At 48.3% G+C, this 19,147-nt stretch overlaps 1 protein-coding gene across 2 annotated transcripts in view; it reads left to right on the forward strand.

The window, feature by feature from the left end:
• COL4A1 (collagen type IV alpha 1 chain) overlaps window positions 1-19,147 on the forward strand; it is a 134,938-nt gene that overhangs the window by 68,223 nt on the left and 47,568 nt on the right. For both annotated transcript variants that reach the window (XM_035003054.1, XM_035003055.1), the window contains 9 exons: window positions 13,502-13,591; window positions 13,687-13,731; window positions 14,748-14,792; window positions 14,898-14,960; window positions 15,459-15,512; window positions 15,663-15,689; window positions 17,427-17,510; window positions 17,594-17,656; window positions 18,898-18,933. In XM_035003054.1, the coding sequence (XP_034858945.1) occupies window positions 13,502-13,591; window positions 13,687-13,731; window positions 14,748-14,792; window positions 14,898-14,960; window positions 15,459-15,512; window positions 15,663-15,689; window positions 17,427-17,510; window positions 17,594-17,656; window positions 18,898-18,933 (507 nt within the window). The remainder of the gene's footprint in view (window positions 1-13,501; window positions 13,592-13,686; window positions 13,732-14,747; window positions 14,793-14,897; window positions 14,961-15,458; window positions 15,513-15,662; window positions 15,690-17,426; window positions 17,511-17,593; window positions 17,657-18,897; window positions 18,934-19,147) is intronic.

Raw genomic sequence — 19,147 nt, forward strand, 5'->3', positions numbered from 1 at the left:
GGGACCCGACGGCTCACTGGACGCCTGGTCTGCCGGGGCAGACGTCCGGCAAAAGCTAAGAATACCGTTCTCAGTATGACCCGCAGGCACGAAGCAGAGCAGTGCTGGCTTTTTCCCTGTGCACGTGAGATCGCTGACCCGTGCCGAGCACCCCGGTCCTTCGGGCCCCTGTGCGCCCGGGGCCAGGGGCGCCGGAGCCGAAGCCCCAGAGGCCGTTCGACTCCCTCGGGCACGCTGGACCCGTGACAGCGCTGGGGGGAGGCACCAGGCACCTCTTTTTCTTTCCTTCTTAGAAATTTGGCTCTGCACCTCCCTCCCGCCTCAAGCTTCTGTTCCTTTCCCGCTGCTCACCGGCTGCCGTTCGGCTCCCGGCACAGACGCACCTCGTGCACCTTCCCGAGCCTCGCGGCTCGGTTCCCTGGGGCCTGTCTGCGGGTCACCGGCCGTCAGTGTCCATGCGCGTGTGAGCGCACGCAGGCACGCATGCGCACGCAGACGCGCCTGCGCCTAATACACGCGCGCGCCCGTTCCCCCCCATACACGCATGCGCATAGACGCCCGGCCAAAGATGGCGATGTCTGGCGCCTGTGTCTCTCCGGGGTTCTTGTGATTGAGTGCGCTTTTCTCAGTCAGAGGTCGCTCTGATCAAAGTGGACCTCTCCAAGGGGAGGATGGGGCGCTGGGCGTCAAGCACTTCCGGGTCGAAGTGCCGGAAGGCCTTCCCGGTAGAGGCCGGAAGGAACCTTGGCGCTGGGCCGTTCTGACCTTTCTGGAGCGAGACGCTGTTGTGTGGGCAGGGGCTGCGGTGTGCGGTCCACGTCAGCGGCTGTGCTGGGCCGAAGCCCAGGAAGGTCAGGCCCAGGGTGGGTCAGTGCTCTCCCAGCCGACGTCGGCCGGGCCGGGGCTTGCTCGCCGAGGGGCGCGGAGGCCGGGACGCGTCGGCCGGCTCCTCCGGCCGCTCGCGTGGAGCCCCGACTCTGTCGAGCCCGCTTCGCCGTCTGCTGCTCGCGCCGGCGTTCTGCTTTGGAAGGTGTCGACCCCTGCGCGGGAGTCCGCGTGGCCGGGCCGCCGGGCCGGCTTCCTCCCTGGCGCCGCTGCCGCTTTGCGAATCGGCTCGCGCCCGCACTGCCCGTCGGATTTTCCTGAGGGGTCGACTGTGAAAGGAGCCGGGACGCCCACCTGGCGGTCGTTGCTCAGCTGTGGCCTCCAGCTCCGGAGGCGGCGAGCGCCGGAGGGGAGGGAGAAAGGCGGGGCAGTTGGGAAACCACTCATAGGGGCGGCGTGAGTGCCTTTCGCGCCTCCCTCGCTCGCCCTTGGAGCGCTCCGTTCTTGACCCAGGTGTGACACGGCAGCTCCCCACCTCGGGCCGCTCCTGCCCCGGGGAAGCGTCCTTCGAGGCTCTCCGCGTCGTCGAGGGACGCGTGCTGCGGCGTAGTGAAACAGGTGTCGTCCTCGCGGTGTGAGCCGCAGGGCCGTCCTCCGGGTCAAGGGGTGCTTCGCGCAGAGGGATCTGCTCAGTGGGGGAGGTTTACAGTTCTGTTGTTGCTTTTCGGATTTCATTTATTTGAGAGCGCGCGGGCAAGGGGGGTGGCAGGCAGAGGCAGAGGCAGAGTCCGCGGAGCAGGGAGCCCGGTGCGGGGCTCGATCCCGGGACCCTGGGAGCATGAGCTGGGCCGAAGGCGGACGCTCAACGGCTGAGCCACCCAGGCGTCCCTAAAATTGTGTTGTTCGAAAGGAATCTGCTGCACTCGGTGGCGGACGAGAGCGCACACGTGTCCTCTTGCATCCTGTCACATGCTTGCTTCCTGGCACAGCCCTGTGTGTCCCATCACACAGTTAAGTAGAAGTTGTAGGCGGCCGTAGGCAGTCTTCTCTCAGAAGCAAATCACTTGTCCTTTACTCCGCAGTTACCCCATTCAGCTGTGGTTGTGGGGTCAGGAGCAGTGTCTGTTTCCTAACTTAGGACTTCAGATGGGCGCGCGCCAGGAGGCCCAGGTGGATTGAGGGGCCTGGGAGGGGCAGGTGAGCTCCTCGTCGTGACTGGGTGTTATTCTGAAATTCTGGGCCCAGATAGGCAACCACGGTGTTTTTACATGGAGTCCCAGACAGCTGCTAGATGATGGCTCTTCATCTGTTTCTAAACCCAAGGTGCCCACTCGCCCTGGGGGAAGCGTTGACTTTGGAGCCTACTTACTCTTTCAGAGGCGCTGGGTGGGTTCCCACTGGTTGGGAATTCCCGTGGGAGCTTTGAAATCTTGAAAATAAGCACTTTCGTATGTGGGGCAGGGGACAGGGGAAGGCCCCTTCAGGGTATTTGGCTCATCAGCCTCCTCTTACCAAAGAGAAATCGAGTTGGTCATTGTGTGGGATGCCAGAGTGGGGAGCAGAGGGGCAGCGCAGGAGGTGTGGCCCAGCCTTCCTCTTCGTGCACTCCCCCCCCCCCCCCATCTACACTTCGGGTCATCTATCCTCTAATTTTTTAAAATAAAATGTCACACATTCAATTCTACGATCTGTAACCTATTTTTTATGAGAACATTAATTTCTCCAGTTTACAAACTGTAATGCAATTTAGGCAAATTTCTGCATCTTCTCTCCTAGCCAAAGAACATAATATCTTAGTCTGTTGGATTAAGTAATAATAAGAAAGCGAGAAACTGTCTTATAAATTGAACCTTTGAAACCTTTACAAAATATGTATAGTAAAAATGGCATTAATTAAGATCCTACCAACTTACTAACTTTTAAAATAATTTGGCCAGGGCGCCTGGGTGGCTCAGTCGGTTAAGCGACTGCCTTCAGCTCAGGTCATGATCCTGGAGTCCCGGGATCGAGTCCCACGTCGGGCTCCCTGCTCGGCGGGGAGTCTGCTTCTCCCTCTGACCCTAACCCCTCTCATGTGCTCTCTCTCATTCTCTCTCTCTCAAATAAAAATAAATAAAATCTAAAAAAAAAATAAAAAATAAAATAATTTGGCCATACCTTGGGTTAAAATATATCTCCACATTATCTTTTGGAAACAGGCTTGCCAATTCCATGAACAACGTTGTGGTGAACGGAACCTACCCTCTAAGGGAAGGCTGTTTTTAAGTATTTAAGAAGTAGTTATTGATTGTGTTCATTTATGCACCATGATTTTGTATTGATTGAGCAATTGTACACTTTACTTAGCTATTCAGGTGTAAAATCAAAATCTTGATCCATGAAGCCCCTTCAATATCTTGCTTAATTCCTTTCCTTGAGTGACCGTATATGTTTTAAGAGAATTAATGGTTTTTACTGAAAATAGGTTAAAATTCAGTTATTAATTCAGATTGATGGTGTTTGACCACAACTTTTTCAAATTACTGATATTAAGTGAATTGTGGGTTTTATAAAACCTCACGGTCTTCCAGTATTGCACTGTATTATATGGGCAAAATTGATTTGTCATGTTTCAGCTCTTTGGAACTGTTACTATCTTTTGGGTTCTGAGCATGATTAACGATGTCTTGAAATTATTGCTGCACACTGAGGGAGAATGTTGTTAGCAATGAGGTGTAGCCAAGTCCCTTTGTGGGAGGGAGAGCAAACAAAACCTGTTTGTCATTGGACACCTGTGGGCTACAAACAGAGAGGGCCCTGAGGCCGTGGACATGGATGAGTTGGTGACCATGTGGCCCCACAGACTCAGGCTCATGTGAGAGAATAAACGATACTCCCAGCTGGGAAAGAATATCAGATGTATTCATTAAGAAAAAAAGACCTTGTGCATCAGATAAATGAGCAATTTCTTTAAAAGAGAAAATCTGTCCTTTTTTTTTTTAAAGACTTTATTTATTTGACAGAGAGAGATACAGTGAGAGAGGGAACACAAGCAGGGGGAGTGGAAGAGGGAGGAGCAGGCTCCCTGCTGAGCAGGGAGCCTGATGCGGGGCTTGATCCTAGGACCCTGGGATCATGACCTGAGCCAAAGGCAGATGCTTAACAACTGAGCCACCCAGGCACCCCTGTCCTATCTTTTCAATACCCAGGGAATCCTTATTTTCCATTGTCAAATTTAGCCTCAAAAATAAGAATGAGATAATTCATGGGTTATGACCGCTGGGAAGGGAAAAAGGTGACCCTGCATTTTCTTTCTCTTAAGATATTCTGTGGCTTTATAAGAAATGCAGTTGACCTGATGGACTGAGAAATCTTGATCGTAAATGCAAACTATATGTAAATACACGTGGTGCATGATCACGTGCTCCGTGTCTGATGCAGCGCAAAGTAGGGGAATGCTCAATCAGATTTGATCCTTCGTGAAATCCGGTGTGAGGCAGGCAGAGTCCTCCCATCTTTCAGACAGCAGACCAGATTTTCAGAGAGTCCTAGTGGCTGGTGCTAGGGCTACAAACAGTCTCTTGGTTCCTAGGCAAAGGTTCTCCCCACCACGCAGCATTATCTGTGCCCTCACCGAGGCAAGAAGGTAGGAAGTAAGATCCATTTGCTAACCCAGAGCAAGGATGCCTATTTGCAGTCAGGTTTGAAAATAGGATCTCCAACTCTGTCCTCTTGGTGGGCTTACGGTATTTCCTTGGAATCTTTAACACTTTGTGTTTCCGGAGTCCCTCCTGAAAATATTTAGTGAGCACCTACTGTGTGCTCTCTGTGCTAGGCGCTGGGGAGCAGGGAATGCCTCCTGGCAGGACACCTAATTTTGAAAGATAGTAACATTTAACCCACATTTTTTTTTAAGAAAAAAAAAAAAAAAGAACAAAACAAAAAATTTCTCTTAATTGCCAATTGGCAGTTTTTCTCAAGGTTAAACCTAAAGGATAGCTTGTGTGCTTTTTGTATTATTAATTATAATTACTATTGTCAGGATATTTTGTTTGCATTTTTCATATTTACTGTTAACACAGACCCCCCAAAAATCCCTGACCTAGATTGTGGCACTTCCTGACTTTTATGTGTCCTAATTTTGTTCAGGATGCACGCATTTCCAGGATCTTGTCACACACCCACAGACGTTTCCAAGTTCAGGTAATAACATCCTCAGTTATGGTCTAGTTAGGTGCTGTGCCCTGATTGCTCAAATTCATTTCTCAAATTCACTCAATTCAGATCGCTCAAATTGTTTCTCAAATTCACTGATCACGTAGAACACATCTCTTTAAATCTCAAGGTTGTTGGCGATAGTGAAAACGGAGCAAACTGTCTTTTTGAATAAAAGATGTATTTTTTTTCTGTCCAAACTCAGCTGCTAACTTTTTGCTATTTGTTAATGACCTTGTTATTTTGTTGTCCATTATTTTCCTGCAACCTCTCCCCTTCCCCAAATATTCAGGTTATGACACAGAATTTTGATAAACCTCATGGAACTTAAAAAAAAAAAAGGTGCTGGTGAGTGAAAGTGCAGGTCTCCTCAGGCATGATCATTGCTCCCCCGCCCAACCCCAGTACAGTGTCCTCAGCATTCATTCATAAATAGAAGCCCTGTGTAGGGTCTCTTTCTAGCTGGTGGCTTTGATGCTCCTGCACTTTGCTCAGCTCTGTGCCTGTTGGACCAGTGCCCCCTCCCCACGCTGGGCTGATGCTGAGCTGCAGCTGGATTTTGCCCCCTACTCACTGCAGTGTGCAACATAGACAGCCTGCCACAGCCAGAGGGATGGTCTGAGCTGCAGTATAGCACCTTTTCTGTACTGTTTTTCTGCTTTAAAACACAATCTTTAAGTCTATGTATGAGAAGCAGAATATAAGGCGACAGGATTAGGTAGAGGTATTCATGATTCTGACTTTCATGAGAATTCCATGTCATGAAATTAAGTTTTTAGCAAGGGAGATGTTAATCATCTTTTTTGGAGGCCATTAAAAATTGGTTGGATTTTTTTTTCTTCACAGATGACAAAAATCAGGATGTATAGGTTTCCTATGAACTTGCAGTAGAAGGGACCAGAGAGAAGCCTTTAAACAAGTTCTCCTGGCAGTTGGGTAGTTAGTAATACTTTCTTAGAGACCTCCCTGCTGTCCTATCTGTACTTGTTTCATGAGTGTTTTGTAGGACTTAACATTTTTCTAGGGTGTACTATTTCTGTGCAGTCATTCAGAAAACTGAATTTACTTTTTTCTGTATTGTTAGATTCAGATGCTCTCAGTTTATAAAATGAGTGGACGCAGCAGTCTGAGAAATCGCCATAATGCACATTACGGGTGGAGTCATCGGCATTCACCTGCCGTTTAATAGCCTTGATGTTCAGGTTGCTAATTTCATGTTTAATTCTAATTAAAATTCTTTCTTTCCCTGGGTGTTCTGTCTTTTAGACCATATCAGACTGATTTCTCTGAGCTGTGCCCATGCTAATAATCTTCATCGGCACTGAATAGACAATATATTAACATAATGAATATTTAAGAAAAAAGGCTGAAGGCTTCAGGTTCCGCGGGGGTTTAATTTGAAAAAAGTGTAGTCCCTTAGCGCCCCCTAGTGGTGGGAAGCCAGAGCCGCGGGGGGCTTTCCTTACAGGAGCCTCTAAAAGTCCCTTCGCCCTTTATTTATTGCCCCTGGTTGAACTGGGTCAGTTAGATGTAATAATTTTCTTCAAATCCCCTGTGTCTAGGAGGTCTCCCCGAGGAAAGGATGTTTAGCTGAGATCCTGGGGCTGTGCCCGGGTGCTAGGGGATGCTGTGGGTGGAGTAGGAGTACAAACATTTCAGGTGGGAGCATCCCTCTCTCAGTCTGGCTGGATGATGCCCCGGGGGTGGGGACCCTGGCCCAGGAGGCAGTGGACAGCCGGGGTGTAGCGCAGAGCAGGATGGGTGGGGGCCTGCAGGAAAACCCATCAAGAGATGTGAACCTTCTCATTGAAATTTGATTGTGTTTAAAGGAGCGTGAGGCCAGGAAATACAAATGTTTCTGGAGAACAAACTACATTTGGTTGTGGTTTGGTGGGAAGATGGAAATTAGCTATCGATTAGATTACCTTTATCAGGAAACGTATGCACAGGATTTGATTGAATACATCCACGATACTGGAAAAAAGTTACCACAGTATTTTTCTTATTTCCAATTTGGGAAGCTGACTCCTTCAGGGGAATGACTTAAAATATTTATACTTAGAAATATTTTGAGCAGATTACTGCTTCAGAGGAAGAATTAATGAAAAGTGTGTTAGGCTGGTTTTTCAGAAAGAGTGTGAGAGACACATGACCGAAGCGAACGCTTGCTGCTCAAGACCGCAGTCCTCGGCTCCAACTAGGGAGAAATGTCAGGAACTTTCTTTTTTCTTTTTTTTTTTTTTTTTAAAGATTTTATTTATTCATGAGAGACAGAGAGAGAGAGAGAGAGAGGCAGAGGGAGAAGCAGGCTCCCAAGGAGCAGGGAGCCCGATGCGGGGCTCGATCCCAGGACCCTGGGATCATGACCTGAGCCGAAGGCAGACACTTAACCATCGGAGCCACCCAGGCGCCCGTCAGGAACTTTCTATAAGTCCCGAGGACCTTTGGAAGACTTTCAGGTGGGATTTTCTCTTTTCGCCCCCGCCAACAAGTTGTCAGCACTCAGGTGCGCCTTTCATTTTAGGAAGTTTTTTTCGCTAGATCAGTGAAGTTGAACAGTTTGCTCTCACATGGCTTTAGGGGAGCAGTTTTAGATTTATATTAAGACGGCACTTAGAGCTCTTTCAAGTTTTTGTGTTGAGTGACAGTTCTTTAGGAAGTATTTTGTAAAGAACTCTTTGCAGTTCTTTTTTTTCTCACAAGTTGATGTACAAAGTGGAGTTTTGTAGACCAGAAGGTCTAGGGTTTTCTTCTGTGCAGATGCCCAGTGGTCAGAGATCAACCTGTGCGCCTACCTCGTCTGTACTGTCGCTCTGCTCCTTCTGCGTTGTGCGTGATCTGAGCCGGGAGCTCTGCCAGGCAGCTTCATAGCAATGCTGAGATTCCAAGAGTTGTGCTTCAGTTGACCGTGGGCTCAAGTGTTGCCGTACTGGGACTTATCCAAAGGAAGTCTGTCCTTGAGCACGGAGACTTGGAGAAGGTTCTGTGTGTGCTGTACCTGTGGGCTGTCTGAGGCTGATGAGCTATCAGTGGGGCATGGGTGGGCCTCATCTATGAGATGGATCTTTGTTGCCTGGAGAGTGGTTCTGCCCAGGATCGCTGTGGCAGAATGGCCAGCCTCAGGCTGCAATCTGTGGTCTGTGCAGGTGGGCAGAGGGAAGGAAAGGCCTTCCAGCCAGCTCCCATGCCCACGGCTCAGCATGCAGGTTTACCCCATTCTCCACGCAGACTCGACCATCTGCAGGCCCAGCAGGCACAGCGAGCCTGGCGGTGTTCATGTGGCGAGAGGCGGGGTGGGGTCTGCTTGACCAGACCAACCCCCACGGGTTAGCAGGGGCAGGATGGGTTCAGAGCTCCTAGGAAGAGAGCGGATCTGACAGCACACCGGGTCATGAGCTCGAAGGTCATGGGTTGGGGGATTTTCTTTTTTTTTTTTAACACCTTTCTGATTCTTCTCTTCCCTTGAATCTGTAAAGGTGGGAATGCCCTCATTTCTAAGAATAAAATCTTAAAACACTTACCTTTTCTCCCCCTCTGTAGATAATTGTTAAAGGTCTTAACACATGTTTGCTGGAGAGCCACAACATAGAGATTCCGAATATTGACTTTCAAGCTGAACATCACCAGGGCTTGAGAGAGAAAATCAGAGTACGGGGAAGAAAATAAAGATTACTAGCCATATTTTCTGACCTTGATTATTTTACTCTTTCCTGCTTTAATATTAAAATATTAAATGCAAGAAAACAATAGTAATGATAGAGTGGTTTCATGAAACAATTTTCTTGTTCTATTTAATTCATCAAAGAAGCATGGTGTACTTTACATTAACATATGTACATTCTTTTAGGAATCCAGGTACATGTCTCCTAGTGCAAAGGAGAATCAGTACACACGTCCCCCTCTTAGGAAAGCGTGTTCAGGGCTCCAGCTGCCTGTTCCCGCTCCTCCCCCCCCCCCCCCCCCCCCCGCCAGCCGTGCCGCCATGATGTCAGGCTTCGCTGTGTGGATGGAGCTCCCAGTGGGGCCTCGTCACACAGTTTTTCCAGGACCCCGTGACACTTCCCACCACTTTCCCAACAGTGTCGGCATTCCGGAAATGGTCCTGCAGATGTCTGATGGTTGTTGGGCTCAAAGAATTGCTCTTGTGGAATTTTTGGCTGAGTCCCCGTGTCACCCGTTGACTGTGACCCATCATTTGAAATCATTTCCCCATCGCTGAATTCTTGGTGAGGTCTGGCTCCAAAAGCAAATGCTCTCATTCCTTCAATCATTTGCAGCTTTGCTTGGAAATTGAAATCTCCAGGCACCAATGATAGGAAAAAACAGCTGATCCAGTGTCATGTCCTGACCATGGCTTGCTGTCCCTGCAGCTGCTTCGGCCACAGGCGCATGTGTCGCCCAGGCTCCGATGGTGCCCACGGGGCTTTAGACCGGGGAGGGGGCCCCAGCTGCCCAGTCACTGTAGTGTAACCACGTTCTCAGTTTCCAGGAGGCATACGTACCGCCTTGTTTCATGCTAGCGGTCATGTACACCACTGCTGAATCCATCCATCCACACACCACTTTTACCGAATTCAAAGATTGTGCCAAACACTGAATGAACAAAACTATATCCCTGCCGTTCAAGTATTTACTTCCAAGAGGTGGAAACCCAGCCCCCAAATCTAGTTAACCTCGCTTGTTGGGTCTGTTCTGCTTTGTAATGGATGAACGCAAGCACAAGTAGGTGTAGATGGCTCTGTCCACTACAGTTGGGCCTGCCCGGGGGCAGGGAAACATTTCTGCTTGTGCTTCTGTCCATTGTAAAGACCTATGGTAATATTATTTTAGATGTGAAAAATAAATTTAAAATTTAACTCAAAAGAATGTGATCCCATGCTGACCGTTGAAACAGGCATAATATGGCCTCTGATAGTAAGACTGGATGACTGCTTATTCTAGATATATTTTTTGCTAACTTCAGTGTTTGTTGTTGGTAATTATGTTATCCTTCAGAGTTGGAAGCTTCACATTATTTCAACTTCAGCCATCCCGGGAGCCTCATTTGAGTTTGGATTTCTGACTTAGATAGGAAGGGGTAATGTTTTAGCCTTTGATTTCCATCATGAACTTGTTTCCATAAGCATTTTAAGAGGAAGGGAAATAATTGATACCATAACACAGTCTTTTGTTCCCATATTTTATGGAGTTTTTAAAAGTGTGTCCGTGCTTTAGATAATACATATTTTATGCAGAATTTTTAAGTAAGTTACTCTGTCCATGAAACTCTATTTCATGCCCAATTTAGAGTAGCTAATTTTGATGCCAAGATTATTCTCCGTGGCTGTATTCTTTCATCTTTATAATGATGGCATTTTGGTCTTCCTCTTTAAATTCTGAATTCCATCATTTGAGGATGCAGTGGTAGTCACTTCACTGTTTTGGTACATAAACTTCCTTTTAATTAGTATAATACATCGCACTGAAGTTGAAGAATAAAACTGTTAAATGCAATTGCATCGAAACTTTTGTGTAATGTTTTACCAACTTTTCTTTCCTCTGCTGAAATGTTCTCGACTGCGATGAACACTGGTTGTGGGTTCCATCTGTGCCTGGCACGATTTTGTGGCCGCCATGTCCTTTTGGACCTTGCCTTTGACACATCATGGGAACTAGGTGACTCAGGGGCCTATTTCTCGGGGGTTTGGACTGTGCGCATCCTGCCTTGAGCTCCAGCACGGGGGTGGCCGCGTTGTGGTCTCGCTGTTGCAGCTGCGTCGTCTGGCTTACGCACGACCAGCACAACCCGCTCTGCCCTTCCTGCGACGGCAGTGGAGACCTGTTAACAGCTCAGAGGAGTAATGCAGCCTGCAGGCGGTGTGCACTGCTTGCCAGCTAACGGTAGAGCTGTTTGAACGTTTATCCTGTCTGCTGGCTCTGCTCTGGTGCCCGTAATCGCTTTGGACAGGGCACGGGATATCAGATTATTCTTGTGCGCTTTTGTCTGAACAAAAGAGTGGGAAAGTTAAAAAAAATATGTGGGAGATAACAAGAACCATGTTGGTGGGGGAGTCACTTCCTTTTTAGCTACTTAATTTCAAAACTCTTGGGATATACAGATTGCTTAAGCGTTCCGGTGACATTTGGGAAAGAATGTGTTCCTGTGTGCAAGCAAGGACTGGGAATCAGACTTCTGAGTTCTGTTCCCAGCAGCGTGCAGGGGTCACCCGGTGACATGTGACAAGTCAGTTAAGCGTCAGAATCCTAGTGCCCCTATCTGTTGAAATGGACATAAAAGGGGATAAGTTAATGTTGGTGAATTGTTTAACAGTTTACTGGGAACCAGCTTGCTCTAGTGACCTAGAAAAACCATGGACTGTGGTGCAGGCTGACCTCATTTCTATTTTTGGCTTTAGCGCTGACTCAATGAGAAACTTGTAGAAATCAGCTAATCTGGCTCCCGGCCTCCATGCATTCCATGGGTAAAATGAGAATTATAAAGTCTTATCTGCACTGGGTCTCATAGTGATATAGCCAAATACTAATTAAGTACTGAAAATACGCCACCAAATGCACTGGAAACTCTTACATTGATGTGCCTCTCGCATTTCCTTCCGATGTCACGTGAGGCTGTTTGGGGAGACACAATTCAATGTTCACTTTGTTTTTGTAGCTGGCTGTTTGCAGTTCAAATCTCTTCTGTTTCGGGTAGAATTTTCCCACATCCAAGTAGTAGGGAGGAGGTCGACACGATGACGGAGTGCGGTGTATCTCTGTGGTCAGCGTGCTCTGCGGTCGTAACACACTCTTACTAGTTCAGGTTAAGAATGAATATATGTGAGTAGCTTTCCAGTTGAACCAGTCTTGGTCTGAGAGTGCTTTTTTCCCCCAGCTGTCCCAGGCCTTAGGGAGAAGGAGCCAGCATTCCATGTCAGATCCTATGCTGAGGGCTCTGGGCTGTCAGTGTCTGCTCCTCTGGCTCGGTTCTCTGGATGCCGCTGTCCAGAGGGGTGTGCCAGGCTGCAGGCCTTAATTTTCTTTATCCATTCACTGTTTTTATTATACCCCCCGGAGTCTGCAGTAATCTCCTCCACATTGATTCACACGCTGTTCTTGACTCACACCTCCAGTGAATCCTGCAGTCCATGCAAGCACAGCAGTTGGGGTCGCACGTGCAGAACCACATTCTGCATTTTTAAAAATGCAACAGGCAGTGAATTTGCCAACAAGTGCCAGGACTGGCTGAGCAGTTCGGAAGGAAGGGCGGCTTCTAGGGTCCTTGCCCTGTCTCCCTCCTTCTGTGCCACGGTGCAGGGCTTCTCGGTTACCCGTGGTGACCTGCCTTACTGGGGGTGTGTGTGGATGTTCTGGAATGTATAGCTTGTCGGTTTACTTTTACTTTGAGCTAACAAAACTGAGAAAGTACTGGGCACTACGTCATCCAGAGGACCTTCTTCTGCTTTTCAAAGTCAGGGGCGATGGTGGTCTCATCTGCTCCTTTGTATCATAAGGTTGCGTTAAAGTCCACAGAGTGTAAAGAAAATAGGTTTTCTTGATTTTGTATCCTGATGATGGGTGATTTTCTGTTGGCAATCTAACTATGGCAGTCTTCCTTAAATATTGCGTAAGCAGGTCATGGGCTCGCCGATGCCTCTGGGAGAAATGCCATTTCCAGGGTCGGACGTGGACGCCACTTTCCTCCACACTCTGTGCTCATTGTATTTTTGCTTAGTTTTTTGTGCTCACGCAGCCTCGATCGACCTCGTCACCATCTGCTTGCCACTACCCAGCCTCATTGACTCCTTTCTTCTCCTCACATACTTATTTTGCATTCGCCCTTCAAGGGCCAGCTTGGGGCTCAGAACCCCAGCCTTTTGGACTGTCCTTTTTCCTTTTTGAGTATATTATGGCCACGTGTGTGTGTTCAGGTGTATTCTTTTTGCTCCACGAGGGCAGAGACTATAATTAAACTTGGATCATACCTTTGCAAAAAACACGTTTTAAGGACACTTTTGAACGCCCATCATCACATTGCGGATTGCACAGAGAAGTCTCTGCATCTCGTGCTGAAGCTCACACCGTGAGCTCTGTCTACACAGCTCCTAGGAATCTGAAGGAAGAACTTGACCGCCGGTCTGCTTGCAGAGTCCTAGTGCTGTGCCTGCTGATAATATGATCCCACTAGTTGAATCCACGCGCAGTCAATTCGGTGGAAAAAAACCCAACTATTCGTTATTTTATTTACCCGACAAATTATTTAGCATTTAGCATATAGTATATAGAAAGCATTGTGCTAGGCGTTGTGTATGAAGATTCCTGTCTTCAGAGAGCTGGAAATGCAGTAGAGAAAAGCCTCCTGAAATAGGAGTTAGTCTGCCGCGTTGGCTTTCACATGCCCGCACACGCTTGCGTGGGGCTGGGCGGCACGTGGAAGGGTGAGTACCGATTCATTTCCTCCGTTTCTTCTAACATGCCTTCGGTCTGATCTGCTGCTCCTTCATAGGGCGAAAGAGGCCTCCCAGGGTTGCAAGGTGTCATCGGGTTTCCCGGGATGCAAGGACCCGAGGGGCCGCAGGGACCTCCAGGACAAAAGGTAAGCTTGGCTGTGTCATGGGGGGGGGGTGGTGGAGGGCGTGGGTTTAAGGTGATCTGCATTCTTGTCATGGTGGCATTTCTGTTTGGTTCCAGGGTGACACTGGAGAACCCGGGCTGCCTGGAACGAAAGGAACAAGAGTGAGTACAAGTGTGACTTAAGTTGGGATGTGATCCAGGGGTGCCTCCCAGAGATGGCTCTCTACCCGCTCCTGCCTCCCAGCAGTCCCAAGGGGCGTCCCCCTCTGTCCCTTCTCCCTGCCCGTCCCGTGCCCTGCCTCTCTGCCCGGAGCTGCCACTGCGTGTGGCCCGCTGAGGGCTGACGTGAGTGCTGGTCATGGCTCCACCCACCCCCCCATCCTTGTGGCGGCTTCTCTCACCTGCGCTTCTCCCGTTTGTGCTTCCTCACAGGCTCTCACGGACATGCTTTAATTTGGGGGAGGGGAGATGATAGGTCTACAAGTCACTGAAGAAAGGGGTTTCCTTTATTGTGGAAAGCGGTGACATTTTGAGAGCTCACCTTGCTCTTCCTTCTTCACCCCCTACTTTTGTGTTGTACTTCCATTCCTGGGAAATGCATAGATGAAGACCTTGGAGAGCACGTTTTGGAAGTAGAGAAACAGAAAGACACTGTCTACATTTCCTTCTGCTGTTACCCAGTTGGGGGGAAAGTTGCTGGCACTCCTGAGCCCTTGGGCAGGAGACAGTGGAGAGGGTCCCGGCGCTGTTTGGGAGGGAGAAGATCCAGAGCTCCACCAGGAATGACTTGGTTTTCTTCCCCTAGCGAGACGATTTATCTTACAAACTCTTCTCCCCAACAGTTTGAGTTTTTAATGTAAATTATATATGTTTATACATGTGTAACCTACATGTATTTACATGTATATGATGTATACAATATATATGTTTTTATATATAATATATCTTACTTAGAAATCACAAAGTATGAAATGAGGACAGAGTTATTTTGTGAGGGTGCAGCCTTGATTTTAGAAGTGATTCGGATCAGCTTTGGATGTAGACTTGCTGCCTCCGTGGGCTGGGTCCTTGGCAGAATGCCGTGTGCTGGGTGTGGGTGCTGCCCTTAGCCGGGTGGGTGAGGTGCGGGAGATGAGGGCCCCAGCACTTAGTGCATTCTCTCATTTCTATCCTTACAGGGACCCCCTGGAGCATCGGGTTACCCTGGAAACCCAGGACTGCCTGTATGTATATAAAATGCACATGCTTCCTTGGGGAGATGTTTGATGGGAGTGACAGCACCATTGGGTGACCCTGTTTTGGCTACCTTTTCACTTTATTGATTGCAGGGTATTCCTGGCCAAGACGGTCCCCCTGGTCCTCCAGGTATCCCCGGATGCAATGGAACAAAGGTAAATTTGGGACGAAGACCCCCTCCCTCGTGCTCAGGCTACCGGACTTCCCGTGTTGAGAAGTCAGACAGTGCTGTCCTGTGAACACGGTTTTACTTGCCCCAGTTGGAAGGTTACTTGCCTCAAAGTGCTCTTGGTTTGATGAGGAGATCCAGTTTCCCCATATTTAATGTTCAAGAAACATGTGATTTTGCCTTTCTTTTTTGTGGACTCTTATCCTGCAATTGCTTTAAACATGAAATTTCTCACTTATCTGTTACTAAAGCAAATAAGAAAATGCTATTATTAATCCTTGTCCCTGTTAATTTTATTCTCAAATAGACGTCTTCTATCATGAAGTAGCACTGAGCAATAAAGCTGTTAACAGATAATTTTTAGGATATGATTTTAACCAGCAAATGAAGTATCTCTGAAGGGGAGGACAGAGTAACTGAGGGGGCTGTCTGGACCAATGTCCTGTGTGTCTCGCACCCACCTGACTCTCTGCTGTCCCCTCAGGGCGAGCCAGGGCCTCTGGGGCCCCCGGGTTTGCCTGGATTCGCTGGAAATCCTGTGAGTATAGTGCTCTTTCCACCAGAATTTCCTTTTTTGGTTGTAATTCTTCTCCTTTTGTTCCACTTTCTTTCCTTTTCTTGGACTTATATCTTAATGCTAATGATGTTTTGAGAGAAACGAAACTGATGCCAACCTTGTCTTTTGCAGGGACCTCCAGGATTACCAGGAATGAAGGTACGTACATACACATTGCTGGGTTCATTGCAGGAGTAAAGCGGTGCCAGACAAACACATCTATTTCAGGTCACCTTGGTTGATTGATTGCCTGTTAATGTGTTCGTCTAAACTGTGCTCTGTTACACGAGTATCTAAGTCATAGGCACAAACTTAAATTTTAGGATGTAAACTTGAGACACTGGGTGTAATTTCTGAATGGGAAATAAGCAGAAATAGGAAGCACAGTGTGATGGTGAGTATTGGCAGATGTGAGTCCAGTCCAGATTAATTCTCTGCATAGACAGTCCTGGTGATGCTCCTTTTCCTGAGCCATGGGACAGAAGTGCTCAAACAGTTACCATGTTTAATCTATATGGTTTCACTTAAATACAGCCATCTTGTCGTGTTGCCTGGAATCTGGAGGCACTCTCTATTGTAAATTTTGTGATTCCTGCAGGAAAACCCCAGTCCCTTTAGGTTAGATCCCTGGTGTCCTGCCACCACCCCCTCCTTATTCTGAGCAAATCCATGGCCTTTCTCAGCTTGACTGTCCCTTTGTGTCAGGGTGGGACCCAGCACCCTCTGCCTGTGGTGAGGAAGGGAAACTCAGCCCCTCCTGCCATGGCACCCAAGCGGTGGGGTCCCTGCTCCCAGCCCAGTGGGGGCAGGTCCTCCATCCACACTTGTACCATGAGCCAGCGCGGGGGTGGATCCATGCAGGTGCTTAGCCCTGCCCTGGCCCCTCCGGCATTCTTCCCTGGGCGTGGGGGAGCAGAGAACTCTGCCCACAAGTCCTTCCCAGGCGGTGGGCCACGGCTCCCGCTGACCTGGCTCAGGGTGCGTGCCCCATGCCGCACGGCTGTTCGGAGGGCAGGGGTGTCTGGGTGTTTGGAGCAGTCTTGCTGAGAAACAGCATCCTCATGATCGTCCGGTATTTTAGCCAGGGTTCTGCGGAGACCCAGAACCAGTAGGGGGTGTGTGTGTATTTATGTACATCTGTGTGTATGGACATAGATGTATGTCTCCCGATAGATTTATTTTAAGGAATCACATAATTGTGGGGGCTGGCAACTCCAAAATCTAGAGGGCAGGATGGCCGGCTGGAGACCCAGGGAAGAGCCAGGGTCCCAGTTCAGAGGCTGTCCGGAGGCAGAATTCCCTCTTCCTTGAGGGAGGTCAGGTTTTTTTCTTTCCTCTTGGGGCCTTCCACTGATTGGACGAGGCCCACCCACATTATGGATGGATTATACTTTACTCAGAGGCTACTGGTTTAAATGTTTATCTTATCTTAAAAATACCTTCACAGCGACATCCAGACTGGGGCTTAACCAAATATCTGGGTATTGTGGCCTGGCCAAGTAGACATAAAATTTACCATCACAGCCTGCTTTTATAAAAATGCTCATCCTGGGTCTTTTTGTGAAAGATAATCTTTATTGCATGAGAGCGCTCGGAGCCTGCGGCCCTAATATGCACGCTCTCTCCGTGGCGGGGGCGGGGGGGTGTGTGGATGACCGTGGGCATGTGCTGTAGTTCCTTTAACTGGCTGAGCCGAGCCTGCAGCACAGGATGCTGGGCAGTAAGGTACCAGCAGTGAGCGGGAGGCGGCCAGTGTGTATATTCCAGGTGTAGACAGAGCCTAAATCCCAGATTCCATACCAGTAATGCATGCCTCTTACTGAGTGGGTTCTCAGTTTCTTTATAGAAATACCAGTATTTGTGACTTTTTTTTCCTTCTCTTTTTTCATCCCCCAGGGGGATCCAGGTGAAATCATTGGCCATGTGCCTGGGACCCTGTTGAAAGGTGAAAGAGGATTTCCTGGACCCCCAGGAACACCAGTAAGCGTTTGCTAAATAACTATAAGCACACGCAGAGTCTCTCCTAGTTCCCGTTTAATTCGTCCGTTTTCAATAACTTACAGGGCTCGCCAGGACTGCCAGGCCTGCAAGGTCCTGTTGGCCCTCCAGGATTTACCGGACCACCAGTAAGTGTTGGGGGGAACCTGTTGGAATCACTCACTGAAAGAACAGCTATGTTGTGGCATGAAAGTAAATCCAGTGTAATGATGATTGTACCTAGTTGTGCTCTCTCTTCATTTGGTTGGGGAGAACGAGCTTCTTTCTTGGGAGAGTGTTTGGCACTTAAGGGGCACGTATTCCAGAGCCCTGGGGAGAAGGCTAGTGGTGGCGGTGCATGCCAACACGTCCCACACAGATAACACATTCATTACTGGAGGGGATGGGCGGCTGCCGGCGATACCGTGGCCTGAGGAGGCTAAGTTCAGAGATGGACATGTAGAAACAGTCATCCCAGAGCGCCTGGCTCTGTGGGGCCGGGGACGCAGGACAGGCAGCAGCGGGCAACTGTGCTGTATTTGTGGTAAGGACTGAGCCCCGGGACATAACCCTCCAGAGGCTCCCCTCTCTCACTGGCCCCCTGCACAGCCGGTAATTCCCAGTAGGAGGAGGGCCCGTCTCCTCCCACTTGCACATTTTGAGAGCACAAGAGAGTCAATATTAACGAGACTTAGCCATTTGTCAAGTGCCATGTTTACTGGCAGTGAATAATGTTCCCCAGACTGGCATCCTCATACTGGCCTGCCTGACAGTCCTTGAGAGATTTTCAGGCCTCCCTTCCCCGCCCGCCCTCCCTCCCTCTCAAATCCAGCAATTCTTCTGTCCATTCTTGCAAATGTAACCTCTTTTATATTCTTGTAAATAAATGGACTCATTTTTGTGAAGAATGACTAGTTGTTTGTTTGTTTTTTTAAATCATTGAAAAGCACTCTGAAATTTTGTTGCAAACACAGGAAGGTTTTTACTTCACTATAGCCTATGCACTTGAAGAAATCATTCAACTTTTTAGATAAACAGTTATATCCAAAGTGGATGAACACCATTTCCGAACTGGAAACTAGGGCTCTCAGAGAGTTTGGCTGTGAATTTCATTCAGCATCTGTGTTCCTGGCACATTCTTGGATCAGTGGATTTCACAGGGCAGTGCCTAAGATGTTGAGGTGTTTCATCCCTGTTAATTATTGTCCTGGACTAATTCCTAGTTACTTTCCAAATTTTATAGATCCAAAGCATAGAAATAAAATTTAAATATTTAACAAATATATTAGCACATTAATCATGGGAACCTTAAGATAACTCCGGTAAAAAGAAGCACGTAGAGCTTACCGAGGTTGTGAATGATATTTAATTAAAATGCTCTCTCTTACAGGGTCCTCCAGGCCCTCCTGGCCCTCCAGGTGAAAAGGTAAAGATATTTTTCATTTGACATTCTTTGGCATTTGTACAAAACTACCACGAAATCACCATAACTTACTCTTTAAAGTCTCTTTAAACAGTTTTGGAAAATTATATTTCTTTATCTCTGCTTAACATCTGTGCATCCATCTGTCCATCTATCCATGCATTTGTCTATCCATCTGTCCATCCATCCCCATCCCCATCCACCCATCCCATCCATC

This window comes from Mirounga leonina, unplaced genomic scaffold (assembly GCF_011800145.1).
Source record: "Mirounga leonina isolate KUSES-001 unplaced genomic scaffold, KU_Mleo_1.0 Mir_127, whole genome shotgun sequence".
NCBI lineage: Eukaryota > Metazoa > Chordata > Mammalia > Carnivora > Phocidae > Mirounga > Mirounga leonina.